This window comes from Anastrepha obliqua, chromosome 3 (genome assembly GCF_027943255.1).
Source record: "Anastrepha obliqua isolate idAnaObli1 chromosome 3, idAnaObli1_1.0, whole genome shotgun sequence".
In the NCBI taxonomy this organism is placed as follows: Eukaryota; Metazoa; Arthropoda; class Insecta; order Diptera; family Tephritidae; genus Anastrepha; species Anastrepha obliqua.
The window spans coordinates 39,662,146-39,677,330 of NC_072894.1; the positions used below are offsets into that span (position 1 = coordinate 39,662,146).

A 15,185-nucleotide genomic window follows, 5' to 3' on the forward strand; every position below is an offset into this window, starting at 1 on the left:
AACGTTCGCACCTCGGCAAACCTGGAAACGGCAAACCTCCGAATGTATTTATGCCATGAAAAAGCTCTTCATAAAAAGAGTGGGTGTAGCGTAGAACACATAACAGAAGTGAAAGTTTCAAGGCAGGCAAAGAAAGAGGGAAAGACCCCAGAGAGAATGAGAGAGAGAGATAGAGAAAGAATATATGTATATCTAAATAAATTCACAACATTTGCAGAGAATAAAAATAGACAAAATTTACAAAAATAAAATAATGGTTTGAGATAAATCAACAATTATTGTATGTTGTATTTCAATTTATAGTTTATGTATTCGAGGACAAATTACATATGTATGTATGTACATTTATATATGAAAAACAATAATGCACAAGGGCAAGAACATCATCTTCTTTTCATATGTACAAATGCATGTATGCCCAAATGACCTTGAATTATTTATTCACATGTCACAGCTCATCATATTCCTACAAGAAATCAGATACACATATCCTCTAGTGAACTAGTTTTATTCCTAACAAGTGCAAAAACAATTCTGCTCTAAAGCCTATGTAGGTGTGTGTATATATACCCACTTTAAGTCCTAGCATGCATACATACACACATATGTACCTACTTGCCTTCTAAGCTTCCTGCAAAATAATTGTATTCATATCTAACTGCACAGCGCTCCCTTCTTGCTTCCGTGTACTTTTGTCTTCCACCAGTCGATATTCCGAATATTGCTCTTACAAAAACAAAATACCTTGATTGACGCAAAAGCATCAGCAAGCGCAACGCGAAGGCCGCTTTGGCACCACGCATTCCAAAATGTTCTAGAACACAACGAAAACACAGCGTTCACTTCCTTCCTCAATATGCGTATGTCGTCCAAGCCCAAAATCTAAGCCTAGCGACTACAAAAACAAAATACATTCGTAGTCGCGACGGCAATTTATACAATTTAGAATATTATATGGTATAAAAACAAAAAAAATGAAGACGTTAATAGCCTAAAGTGTATCTAAGATATATATGTATAAGGTATAGCTCTCTCTTCTTTTCCTCTACGTTATATCTTTTTTCTCTCTCGCGGAACGAAAATGGCCAAAACGTTGCATGACTTTGAAATTTTATTCTTCATTCTCGCTCGTCCATCGACGCCTAAGAAGTTTCACTTCAAAAATATCTGCCGATTCGTAGTCGATTTAAACAACAACAAGACGTACACCACAAATAAAGAAGGAACTCGGTGAAATTTCCATAGACAATCGCCAATTTCGCGTCGATTGTTGACATTCAAAGTTTCAGGTTTCCTAGTTCTGTACTATTAACAATCGATATCGCTATCCATTGACAGTAAGCGCATTTCCAAATGCATTCTAATCTTCTTTAATGCTCTCCCTTACACCAGCTATATTTTCACGGCCGGCTCGCGTTGGCGTATCGATATTGTAAATTTCACATCTGTTAAAGCAGACACCATCGATTTATGACGAAACGAAATACTGCGAAAAAAGAAGCCTCGCATGAAAACCATCTATCATACTTACATATATATAAAATTACGGTGTGCTGAAGTCCTCTGCTAGCTCAGTGATGGTTAATTTTCGGTGATTGATGAACTTTTCCTTCACTTTATTGATGTTGTCATCAGTTTTCGTTGTCGACGGCCTGCTACTCATCTTCGATGGGTTCACGATCTATTCTTAAGTGTTCAGGCCACTCGTAAACGGCTATTTTCTTTGAAGTATCATCACTCAAGATGGCGTAACTTTCACAAAAATCAAGCATTCATATGAAATTTTGGTAGGAATGTTAATCACAGATGTGACAACCTAACCAAAAACTAGAGCTCAAATTAGTTGATTTAGAGCATCACCCGGCGGCTGTTCTGGGAACTTTTTGCTAAAGATGGTATTTCGGCTCTTGTTATTTTCATAGTAGCAAGAAAATTAATAAAATAAAATTTATTAAAGTATGTTTTTAGGGTCATAGGAAAAGAAATTGTAATTGTTTTGGTGTGCGAGTTTCACTTTGAGCTAATCCGATATCCTTATGTAATTACATACTAAAATTTACTTTAAAAAGTATGCAATAAAACGGAATATGTCATAGAGATTAAGTTTTCAGGTAGGGAGTGCTGGATAGTGGACCTTAGGCGATGTCCAGTATTAATATCGAGCATCAAAGATACCAATTTTTTCTAATACTGCTCCCTTCCGGCGCCAGGTAGACATACCAAGAAGCACACTACAAATTGGAGTTGAAACTCTGCCAAGCATCTAACAAAGGATGTATACGCGATTTATATCTCACGCAGTTCTAGTAGTGGGACTCTTGTCTCCCAGGAAGTTCGATTTTCAAAAGACTGAAGGTTAATTGGGGCCATAAATTTCGGTTGTATTGCAACACGCTTTTACTCTTACTCTTTTACTTTTACGACTTTCTTAAAAAACGAATGGTTCATGGGTGGTAATTCACTTCATATTTTCTAAATATTTCGAATATGACACGTCAAAAGGAAGAATTTTACTTAGAGGTCATCAACGATTAAATCAATTCTCTGGCATTTACTTAGTAATGGAAGTGCGGGTCTGTCAGAGAATGAGTCAACGATTGATAATAACAACTACTGGCACGAATGACGAATGAAGATTGCGACATCCGATATTCGTTAGTGAATAACAATGAAAATTACAGACATTACAACAGTAAAATGAATACAACTATTTAATTATTGCGTGGTTTCTGTTAATTCCGCTGAAAGCAGGAGAGCGGTTCGCAGATTTCTCTAGTTTCTGTATTATTTCCACTACACAATATGACTTTCCATTGGAGAGTTTTCAAGTAACCTTTGTCATGCTCTGCAGGCGTGACCGTACGTTTTATGTACTTTGCAACCCCAATACATCAATTGATTGATTGGTCTTTGCTTTGAGACCATCATAGTATATACCGGTTATAGCACTCCCTACCAGCTCCGATCGAATGATGAAACATTGTCTGATTGTCAGAGTTTATTTTTATTTTTATTGCTTAGGCTTCATCAAATCTTTACCCTTGGTAAGGTTTTCTAAGTTTTTCGTAGTTGATATTTGTAGACGCTTTGTACTTATCAAACTCCAATATTTCTTTAATTAGGGAGGTAATACATGTACCATTTATGGCTAAGTTTGTGGTATTTGCCAAGAAAGTGGAACCTTATGAAGCTCGTCTGCGAGTTTTCTGCATGACCGATGACCGCGAGGATAAAACTCTCGAAAAGCAGGAACTCTTTACAGAAGTCGCCAAGAGTCGTGACGTTGAAGTGCTTGAAGGCAAGCCACAGTATATTGAAATGGCTGGTAATCTAGTGCCTGTCACAAAATCTGGAGATCAATTGCAATTGCAATTCAAAGCATTCCGTGAGAATCGTCTACCATTCACGGTTCGCGTAAAGGATCAGCACGCCGATATTGTGGGTCGTACATTGTTTATGAAAGAGCCAAAAGTAGCCAAGGGTGAGCCACCGCAACATCCCATCTGTATTTTGAATATTGTTTTGCCGGATATTGTCATACCGGACACAACTACCGAGTTCAGCGATAAGATCACCACCACCTATCGCAGCTCACTATTTAGTTTGAGTAAACATCAAAATGATCATTACATCGGCGATATACGTATTGTGGATTTATCGAATTTACTAGGCAAGGATTGGATTCAATTGGCCTCTGAAATCGGTATTAGCACGGAAGAGATTGATGAGATCATAAATCAAAATACTGATAGTATTGCGCGGCAAGCCCAAAGCATGATTCGTCTTTTTAAGGATAAGCCAAATTACGATATACACGCCTTAGAAGTAGCGCTCAAAAATATTGGGCGTGATGATATTATGAAAAAATGTAAAAGTGGGCGGCTTTCCCACTCGCGTGATTTTGATGAAACTGACATTATGAAGAACTCGGAGTCTGTTGAGGAGCTGGTGCGGCAAGAGAGTAAGTAAAATGTGGTTAATCATAACAAAATGCAATATATTCTGATAGATTTAGTAGTCAAATTATTGATAATATAAAACTCCATTTTCCACTTTTATATATATACAGGTAAACGAATCCAACAAATCCATGATCACGAAGAAGTTAAATACTCGGCCGAAGAAAAAGAAGTTGAAGAATCTGAATCAGATGAGGAAATTACGAAACGGACAGTAGCGGAACGGCGAGAGAAGATCGTGAAACGCCTCTCTATTGAACGACAGATTCCTGCTTCATCACAAAAGAAAGAAATTACACGTGAAATATCGGAGATTAAACGTAAAAGTCTTATTGAGGACAAAAAGGCTATTCATGAATCGGAAATCATGATGCAATTGCCCACAGATAATATCGTTAAGTCCACTGTCGCTCCAGATCAAGTAATGAAAATGAAAATGGGTAAAATGGATTCCACCGAAATAAGTAAAAGTGAATTTGATAAGGAACTGACGCACAAATTGAAAACTTCTGGGCGCAGCTCAGAAGAGGAGGACTCTGTAACAGAATACAAGCAGGTCCAGAATGATGAAAATTTGAAACTAATACAAGATATTAGCGCTGTCGAGAAGCTCAAGCTCCTGCAAGAGCCAACGATAACTTCAGAACAAGAAAAAACAAAACAATTGACTGAAGATTTTCTAAATGTTGAGAAGCAAACTCAACTTCCAGTCGATATTACTATCAGCGAGAAGTTTGTTGAAGAAGTGAAAGAAAAGGAAATGAAAGGCACAGAAACTGTAGAGAAATCCACACCGCCCACAGAGAGGGAGAGCACAGAAAGTAAAACGTACACAATCACGGAAACTATTCAAACGGTGAAAGAGGAAAAAATAAAGGGCAGCTCAATTGAAGACAAAATCGCTGACTTTGAAGCCAGAGGGGTGACCTATGATATGAAATCAGTGATACCAAAAGATATGAAAAAACATGACGATGGACCAACAGATGACAGCTATCTAGCACACGAAAAACCAGTTAGGTCTTTTGAAAAAACACTTACCGAAGGCTTTTTAAGTATGGAGCAAAAATCTCAATTGCCGGCCGGCATCAAAACTACTACCGACTACAAAGTTGTACAAGAAACTACTCGTCCAGTTGCCGAGAAGAGGACATCTCTCGACGAAAAAGTACCAGAACCAAAGACACGGTCATCTACAGAAGAGGCTTCGAAAACCACAATATCAAAGGATAAGAAGAGTCCCGTCGAATCAATCAGTACAACTACTGAAGCTGCGATAAAGTTCGATAAAGTGTTTGTAGAAGATAGCGAAGCCGCATTAATCGAAACAAAACAGCTAACGCATGAATTTTTGAGCATGGAACAGAAGTCACAGACAGAAATGAAGAAGAGTGTGAATGAACTTGTAACAAGTACCGCAGAGGTGATGGAAACAGCAGCAGAAATCTTTGAAACCACAGAGCTACTAGAGGAGTCAACGAAAGATATCGAGTTCACAAAAGCTCAATTAAAAGAGGCAGCTGAAAAATATGATGTACCGAAAACTACAAGAGATCTCACAGATACTACAAAGGTGCTAGAAGATGAACTGAAGACTAAATTGCCGGAAAAAGTTTTGGAAACCAAAGAAATCGCAAAGAAACTAGAGAGTGAGTCAAAAACTGAAGGATGGAAAACCGTAACCGATACAGATATACATCAAACTAAGGAGAAAGTGGAATCTAAAATGGAAGCTGACGTGCATAAGACGACCGAGGACCTTAAAGAATTCGACAAGAGGGTGGATAGTGTAAAGGAGTTAGAAAAGGAGTTGGAAAAAGAAGTACAAACAACAACTGATGATGTCATAGATGCTACAAAGAAACTCGATGTATTCAGAGATGTCGACACGGAGAAGAAAACTGATAAAACATTTATGAAAGAAACAACTTCGTTTCCAGCTAAAGAGTTAATTAGTGACGCTTCAAGTTCATCAGATTTAAAACTTGATAGTTTAGAAATAAGTGAAAAAAAGATTTTTCCAACTCACGAAGCCACTAAACCAAGCGACACGTTGGCAACTGTAAGCACCAAACAATTAACAGCAGATTTCTTGGCAATGGAACAGCAAGTACAATTTCAAATATCAGGAGAACCAGAACAACAAGTCGAAAAACAGGAACTCTTCAAATCTGCCACACATACTGTTGTGCCTTCAGTTTTGAGCTCTACAGTTGTTCCCATCATTCCCTCTGGCGTGGATGCTGAACAACCCTCTACAGTCGTAGATTTACAAAAATCAACAACTGATGTGTCTAAAGAAATTGAGAAATTAGTAGACACTGAAACTACTGAAGTAAAAAGCGCTATGGGTGATCTGATCAAAACAACGAGCGTTATTATGACTACCGTACCAAAACTTGGAACTGAGCAGGATATTAAATCATTAGAAGAAAGTCTTAAAGAAAGCAAAGCTGACGTTAAGTCTTCGTTGGCTGAATCAACTACGAAAGAACCTAAGAAAGAAATCACACCAGAAGCAACTCTAATCGATTTTGAACCGGACATTATAGTAGATGAGAAAACAACTAAACTCAAGATGAGTTCAGCAGTAACGGACACGGTCAAAGAAGAGAGCATCAAACTTGTAGAATCTGTTAAAAAGCTCGAAGAAACTATAAAAGTAGTCGATAAATTGCAGGATGATGGCATTGAGATAGCCGCGCCCATAAACGAGACCGACAAAGTATCTGCAGTAGGTGTGAGGAAGCTAACTGAAGACTTTCTCACCATAGAGCAAACTACACAACTCACAACAAGCACAAAACCTATCAAAGAAACAATTATAACGGATAGCTACGGAAAAACAACTACACTACCCATGCAAGAAATGTCGCAAACGGCAGCAGAGACTATAAGCAGCACTAGCTTAAGTGAGGAAATTAACAAAATCGTAACCGAGGCGGCAACAAAAATAGATACAATTAAAATAACAGATGACTTCTTAGCCACAGAACAGCAAACCCAGCTGCCGATTGTTAAGCCGTTAGTAGCTGACACTGGAACTGGCCTCAAGGCTGGCGATGATTTGGCTGCACCTGCACCTTTTGAACCACGAAAATCTATAACCCTCACAGACGCTGAATTCTGCAAGTCAGTTGAGGAAACAATTACAAAGAAGATGAGTGCGGGACAAATTGAAATAAACGATGAGCTCAAAACGCATAGTAACTTTTTTGACATTTAAGTAAAATAGTAACGTTCCATTAATATTATTTCTTTTTCCAAATTTTATTCAGCGAGCGACATTCCACATTCGCAAACCCCACCACCTACACCAATTGAGATTAGAAGGCAAGACGGAGAATCACCGCCTGGCACTACTTCCGATAAGAAAAGTAAGTTGAGTTGTCTTAATAGCGATATTTCATCAGTTTGAAGACACCAAAATTAATGTTCTTGTTTTTTTTTGCCAGATCATCTAACTGATACTGTGATCACTTTACATAAGACCACAGAATCAACATTCGAACGTGTTTCGGGAATTTCAAAAATCGGTAAGCGCTTTACGAGTTACCGTACATTATATGTATCTATTGTAAGGATACTCTCATGTTTTCGTTGCCTTTTAGCATTGTCTGAAGTAAATAAATTAAATATTCGACCACCATTTTCTTTTCATATTTTCGTTTGTATGGCATATTGTAGATTTGTTTTGGTTATCGTATCATGTACTTTGTTTATAAATAGTGTTTACGATTTATTTTACGTATGTACTCGTTTTACGTTTGTATGCAAAATTCCATTTATATTTGAGTGTAATCAATTATATTTATTTGTGTGTATATATAAAAAAAAGCAAAAAATAAGTTCTCAAAGAATCAGTGTTCGAAAAAAATTTTAAAATATTCCGGTTGAAATAAACAGAAGCTAATTGAATGAATTAGCGGCTGGTAGTAAATGAAATTAATTTTAATTCGAAAATCCACTTCGAATATTTTTAGTGATTTAGTGCTTTCTAATATTATATGTGCGGTATTAAAATAAATTTTGTTTATACAAAATCAAAGAACAAAAAAAAATTGTTCGTATTACAAATATATATTGGATATAAGGAATTTGTATACTTATAAGTGCGTTATGTATGTATGTACTATATTGTATAAGAGGTCAAATGGAATTGTACTCGAATGTAAGAATGTATATTATGTACTTCTATTTATATAAGGTGGTACTAGTCAATGCTACCGACTAGCAACTCTTTCTTAGGTTAACTTCGCACCAGCTTTCGGCGGTACTGACAAGACGCGGTTACGTGGAGTTCCGTACAAGAGGTGTGGCTATTAAATAACAAGACTGATGGTGCTCACACTCACCAATGTAAACGTACGGCCATATCAGCTGACACCATGAAAGAACCATCTACAATACTACGGAATGGAACGGAGGTGAAAATTCATTTATATGGGGCTCTCATTAGTTTAATCGAGTCAACTGATACGGGCGTACATTTACTTTGGCGAGTGTGAGCACTATGACACTGATACCGAAGCAATTTTGACAGGCGTAGAAACTCGGAAGTGTTTTAGACCACAGTAGTCATCAGCTTAAAAAAATATAAAATTAAAAAAAAAATCGTTTGGTGCCAAAATCTACTTATACCTAGTCCTGCCATAAGTTCTGTTACAAGTTAAGTCCGTTATAGATATTAAATTATAATACTTCTTTTAATGAGTTTAGTTAATATTAGCAAACAAATTTTAAATTTTCATTCGAAATGGTCACCAACAGCTATTGCAGCACGCATGGTTTCCACGGATATTGACGTCGCTGCTCGAACCAAAGATTGCTTGAGACTTTCCAAGTTTCTGTGATTGTTCGTCAATTCTAACCACAAACTATAGCCCAATGGATTCAGATCTGGACTTCCAGACGGCCAAACTTCCGCGGCTATGAACCGAATGATGCGGAATATTGGTTTTTAGCCATAGCTGGGTGATTTTTGCTTTATGGGCTGTAATGAATCTTGCTGGAATATCCAACGCTCTCCATTAAAGAAAGTGCTGCTCGACTGCTTCACCACGCTTTCTAAGATATCCTCCTGGGACAGTTTGGGCCACGGCCTGAAGAGATGCCTTTACAAGACACTCTCCATCAAACCATTACGGAGGCTGTGGGATTGGCCACACTGAACCGTTGGAATAACATTTTTTGCGTCTTTAGAAGTTTAAGCATAGGTATATTTGGTTGTTTTGATTATTAAAAACCTCTTCAACAGTGAAAATTTTCTCATTTGTGAAAAGAATATTCTTATGGCCGTCGAGTATAATTTTCTTCAAGCGCGTTGCCAAAAGACGACCAATAAAGCGATGAAAGGCTTTCATGTGGAGATCATCTCCAATTAGTCTTCAAATGGATCTGGTCAATACATTTATTTCTCTGAGCATGATTTCCTGATTTCTAAGGCGATTTCTGCGAATTCTTTCTCGAACGGCTTTTATGGCGGCACTGGTTCGAGCCAATCGAGAACGACCACTTCTTTTTCTGTGTGTCACTTCAGACATTTGGGAAAACCGATTGATCGTGCAGTAAACAGATATTCTCGAAATATTAAGTTTTTCAGCAATTCGTAGATCTCACTTGTACTCTTACCACATTTACGTAATGCAATCACTGCAATGCGATTTTCCTTAGCTTCTCACTCCATTGTCAACAAGCGAAATTCGCTACCAAAATGAGTAAAATTTATGAGTGGACAATGCATACGAACAAAAGCACCTTTTTCTGCGAACTCGTTCTCGCTTTATGCACTGTAAAATTTGCCACAGAATTTATGGCAAGACTAAATATGATAGTATGTCCACGATGCGACATAAACATGAGTGTAAGTATTGGTGTTTAACAGTGAACATTACTCACAAATCCCAAATTGACCATGCAAATCATCCTCGTTTAACTCGCCTTAAAACTGCACAACCAATGATATTTTGTAGTTATACGTTATTTTAGTTATTTTGGTATTTATAGACACGCAACCCTATTTTTCAATAAACTAAACTTCTTCTTCTTCTTGACCTCACTTTGGCTAAATTAAGCCTCACTGGTGGAAAACTTAGCCATACTTTCAGCTGTGACAGTTCACTCGCACTCGTATATAAACAGCCCGCGACAAAACAAAGCACATCATTTGATCAGTTTCGACTATTGGTCGTTTTTTTTAATATTATTTTTTTTATCACTATCTAACAAAAAACATATAAATTCAATTTTTTAATTTTATATAAAACTTAGAGAAATTCCAAAAACTTTTTATCCCAGTTCTACGGTTTTTAATCGGAATCTCTAGAAGAACTTTTAAAGATTTAATAAACACAAAACCTTAAACTCGTGTGCATGTCGCAACATGAACGTATTAATAGCTTCTGTGTTACGGCACGATTATGCAGTTCTTATTATATTATTTTTGGGATGAATCTCAAGTTGGCTTCTTGGTATTTTTATAGCTTAACTAAACTTCTTTGGATAGTAAGGAAGTGCAAAATTCGGTCTGTATCAGCGCACTCTTTAATAAAATTAAATTTGAGTTAAATGTTATTTTTTGGAATCAAGCGAACTTATAGGCACTGAGAGTTGGAGCTTGTAATATCAAGCAGACGGACGGAAATTTAGACTTAACATATACAAATCGGATATAAACTCTTTCCGATCTTTATAATACTCACGTCCCATCTAAATGAGGTGGAGAGCAACATGTGTAGTACATACTAAGTTTTCTTAAGTCGTAATAGAGAATCACGAATTTACCCCAAAATGGTAATCGGACCGCCCATTTACCAAAATTTTGTTGAGTTTCACAAAAGTATCTTAACCCAGCTGTAGCCTGTAACAGCAAATGAGCGGACGGAAATTTAATCTTAACATATGAAAAACTGGCACGGGTTTAGGTAGAGATCAAAAATTCATATCAGATATCATGCACGAGATAAAGTCCTCTATCGATGAATAAGTATCATCCTATTATACTGCGCAGAAACTCGGATGATGGCAACATGCGTTGAGCCGGCCCTTATAATGTTCGAAAAAGATTCTACGGAGAAGTTCTACGGCGAATATCGCAAGCGATGGTCTAACAGGTCCGCTGGAAAGGCTATGTCACACGAGTGGATACAAAAGTTCTGTATGTGCTGCAAGTATTCCAGGCGATATGTCCTGCTGATAGCAGAAGAAGAGAAATACCTCCTTTGCATTGAAAAGGCTTGGCTTTTCTTGATTTGTCCAATGCGTTTTGTTAAACTGAGGCCAAAATTGCTCAGGCGTTTAATATTCCAATCAAGAATAAGGAGTATTATGGAGATGCTTGTGAATATGTTTAGAATGATTCACGCTCAGGTTGTTCTTTCCCGTTAAAAACAGAAGAAAATCTCGAAACAATTGGAAAATGGTTTTATCTGGCACTTCCACAATGCCCTGTCTTTGAAGAAGAAGCTAAGTAGACGATCCCAAGTGAAGGTGATAACAAATAAATAAAATACAAATGAAATCAAAATAAAATAATTAACAGCGTCAGTCTAGTTATTTAATTGCCACACTGAGTACATTTTCAGTATATACATATGTACAAATATCTTCGGGAATGAAAAAAATTGATTGCGCCCGATTTGGCTGAATCGTCTAACGAGTTTTAAGTATAAATCACATTTTAAGCTCTGGTAGAATTCTTTTAGTCCAACTGAATTTTAGCATGAGGACGTTGGTAAATTTAGAAAAAGATGCGTCTTTTCAATCTTTTTCATAAAAATGAATGCCATAAAGCATTTAATTCTAACCCCAGAAGATAAGGAATACTATAATATATTTAATTACTATTTTAAAAACGGCTTTTCAATTGATTTGGAGCTCTTTTTTTTTTGCTAGCGTTTAGGCCCTTCCGTTAGTCGCAATTAGAATTTTCCTTGGTTTTGCAGAGTTATAATAAATTAATACGAAAAACTTAATTTGATTAACCTAATACTGCTTCCTAATACTAGTAGGGTGTGCTTAGTTGAGTGACCAAATACCTGAGTAGCTACAATGCTCGAGTATTGTAATTGATTTTTTTAATACACACCCATTTACCTAAAATTGTAATGAAAGTAAGAATGCGAGTAATCATCAAAACATGGTAGCATTTAAATAGCATACGTCCATTGTCAGATGTTTGGCCGAGCTTCTGCACTAAGTTGTCTGAAGTTTTCCGCCAAATGAAGGACCTTCTATTTTTATGTTGACTGCAGCAGTTTTTTAATACTTGCCAAGAGGCAACCTGTACTGAATAAAACTTGTTGTATCACTTGACATTTCATATGCACGGTGGACATCGAGCCCAGAACCAACCGAGCGGCGTGTACACATAACCAACTCAGCTATGACGACAGCCAATTTAATTTGAACTAGTGAACCAAAAGTGGCCTTTGGATGGTTTCCATATTGATTTGTTACGGTCTTAGGAATTCTTGTATCACATTGCAATTTTTGCAATTTTGCATTGCCAAGGCTGCGGGGGCGTCGACAGACAACGCGGTCAAAATTTACTCACACTTTGGTGTTTTGTATTTCTGGAATAAAACTAAAAGTTATTTAGTTCTTTTACTGTCATAACATTATATAGTATGTGCCTACATACAAGGTACATACATACCTATACATACAGTACTGTGCATAACCTCAGCACATTCTACAGCTAAGGATCAACTTTCATGTTTGCTCTGTGCCATTATTAGTAGCTTTAAAACCACTTGCTCACATGTCTTCTTTTTGCCACGTTTATATCAACTCGCTATCTTGTTTATTAATTTGAAATAAAAGCAAGAAAGGAGAACTAAATTTTATACGGACCGAATTTTATATAGCCGCGTACATTTTAGCAAAATTTCATTTGACCTTGGCAACTAATTTTTGGGACCAAGCAAACTCATGGACAATGAGAGTTAGAGCTCGTAAAATCAAACGGACGGACGGAAATTTAGTTTTAACATATAAATTTTTTCCGATTTCTGTAATGTCCGACCTAAATGAAGTGGAGAGCAATACGATCACATCCTAAGTGCGGGCGAGTTTTATTGAGTTGTTATCGTGATTTTCCAACATTCTTCTTTTATTACAGCTTTTTTTTTTGGTGTAAACAATTTGGTTAAATTTGAGTGGTTTTGTTTCATAAACAACAGAGATATTGAGGTTTTATGGAGGTGTGTGTGGTTATTGATCGATTGTCCTCCATTTTAAATAGAATCATTCTTGCCGAGTTTCGTAAAATTTCTACCACCTCTGCTTCATATTTATCATTTTTTTTGAGCCGAATGTGAGTAATTTCAATTTAGTTCTAACAGATACCAAGTGTTTTCTCTTTCGAAGATTAAAGCTGATGCGAAAGAACTGAAGTAGCAGGAATTTGTTACTTCAATTCCACAAAAGAGAGTCGCATAGTAAATAACTGAGAAATTCCCTATATTTCGTTATTTTTTTATTTTGACTTCTCTAGATCGAAATCCCGCTAAATCGAAAACCTCATTGACCGTAAAATATTACGGGTCCTTGTTTATTGCAAATTATTGGGATTCCACTCTATATGCGGCTATTAAAGTTTGCTGAAATGAAAGGAAGTCAAAATATATTCTTTCTTATGAACCAAGTTTTTAAAAATTCACGATTCGAAATATTTAAAACTTGCTGGGTGCTGTGTTAGCTTATAGAACCACGCTTGCCGATTGTTGGGAGTGGAAATTGAAGACATGAACTTGGACGGTTTTTGTCATCATCGGGATGGTGCATCAGGTCACATTGCCTTTCAATAACTCGATCTTTTCCCCTCTAAGTTAGTTGCGCGATAATCGCGTAACCAACCATTTGTTGATGTAAGTTGGTCTCCAGGGAGCGTCGATTTCACACTGGAAGAATTTCATTACATTCTTCACGTTTATAAGTACACAACAAGTTGAGCTTTTGCTATCAATTCATTTAACGAGCAGATTGCTGCATCTCTCAAATGGCTTCTAAAATGGTAATTTGGAATCGGACATTGTCTGCATGCTACAATCATGCATTATATCGCATCAGCAAGCTCCACAAAGCTCAATACATAAAGGAACACAGCAACCGATCCTATCTGGAGGCTCAGGTAACACTTCCTCAATCCTCGGTTCCTTCGCTCTTCCTAATCGAGGTTGTGCTATCGATATTGTTATAGGGGCCCATATCCAAGGCTGTTTTCAATTTTTTTTGCGGAGTTTTTCTATGGTGCGTCCCAAACCCTACGCAAAATCAGTTTTCCTTCTCATATTCGCTCGCTCCGAACGGATGTTTGGGTACTTGAGCGAAGTTGTGAGCTGCTTGGATCGTGGAACCATCCTCCGTCCACCGACATATGGTTGTAGTGCCCGCTAAGCAATTATATCGATATTAAGCTCACAGTTCAGAAATGATTTTGGCCAGAGGAAGCAGTTATGCTCCTTGAAATCGTCTAATCGCAACGTTTACTCTTTCTAATAAAAAAATTAATAATATAAAAATAGTGAATGATTTTTTTTTATAGCGTATTTGAACGAGAACCATTCTAGGACCTGGTCTTTATTTGCCTATTTACATATAGGGATTTTTCATGGCAGAAGTACACTCGGAGGTTTGCCATTGCCTCCCGAGGGGCGACCGCTATTAGAAAAAATACTTTTTCATTATTTTGGTATTTCACCGAGATCCTAACTTACGTTCTCTCTCTGAATTCCGAATGGTAGTCACGCACCAACCCATTCGGCTACGGCGGCCGCAATTATTTCGTATAGGTGTAGTAAAAATTATACTAAGATAAGATAAGAGTTTATTAAGTAGAAAAACGTTACAATACTTATGTTATCGCACAATTTACAGAATATGATTTAAATCTTAATTCTACATCAATATATTTGTATATTTATCACAGGTTTGGTTTTTTAAATGATTTTTTCTTTTTTTCGAAGGAAAAAACTACTATGAAAAACCTCCGCTATACATCTTACAAGCTAGGGTTAATCTATACGCATTTAAGTACTAAATATGTTATGAAAAGGTATTCAACATTTTTGGAAAACATTCCCATCTATGCCTAAGCAGAATAAGTTGCTTAGGATTTGCGCAATACTGTATAGGAGGTCTTAATCTTTTGAGGCAATAGGCAGCGCGAAAAACCATTAAGCAAAAGTGAAGACGCGTAGATGTTGCGGTAGTAAACGCATTTAT

The 15,185-nt window shown here is 36.9% G+C and overlaps 1 protein-coding gene and 1 long non-coding RNA gene across 5 annotated transcripts in view; one reads left to right on the forward strand and one right to left on the reverse strand.

Annotated features, from left to right (window-relative positions):
* Positions 1–1,900, reverse strand: part of LOC129242385 (uncharacterized) — a 36,483-nt gene extending 34,583 nt beyond the window's left edge. For all 4 annotated transcript variants that reach the window (XR_008582179.1, XR_008582178.1, XR_008582176.1 and 1 more), the window contains exon 1: positions 1,532–1,900. This is a non-coding gene — a long non-coding RNA (uncharacterized LOC129242385). The remainder of the gene's footprint in view (positions 1–1,531) is intronic.
* LOC129242383 (ankyrin-3) overlaps positions 1–15,185 on the forward strand; it is a 161,188-nt gene that overhangs the window by 78,777 nt on the left and 67,226 nt on the right. Inside the window, exons 14-17 of the mRNA XM_054878992.1 lie at positions 3,123–3,961; positions 4,070–7,165; positions 7,238–7,336; positions 7,415–7,495. Of these exons, the coding sequence (XP_054734967.1) occupies positions 3,123–3,961; positions 4,070–7,165; positions 7,238–7,336; positions 7,415–7,495 (4,115 nt within the window). The remainder of the gene's footprint in view (positions 1–3,122; positions 3,962–4,069; positions 7,166–7,237; positions 7,337–7,414; positions 7,496–15,185) is intronic.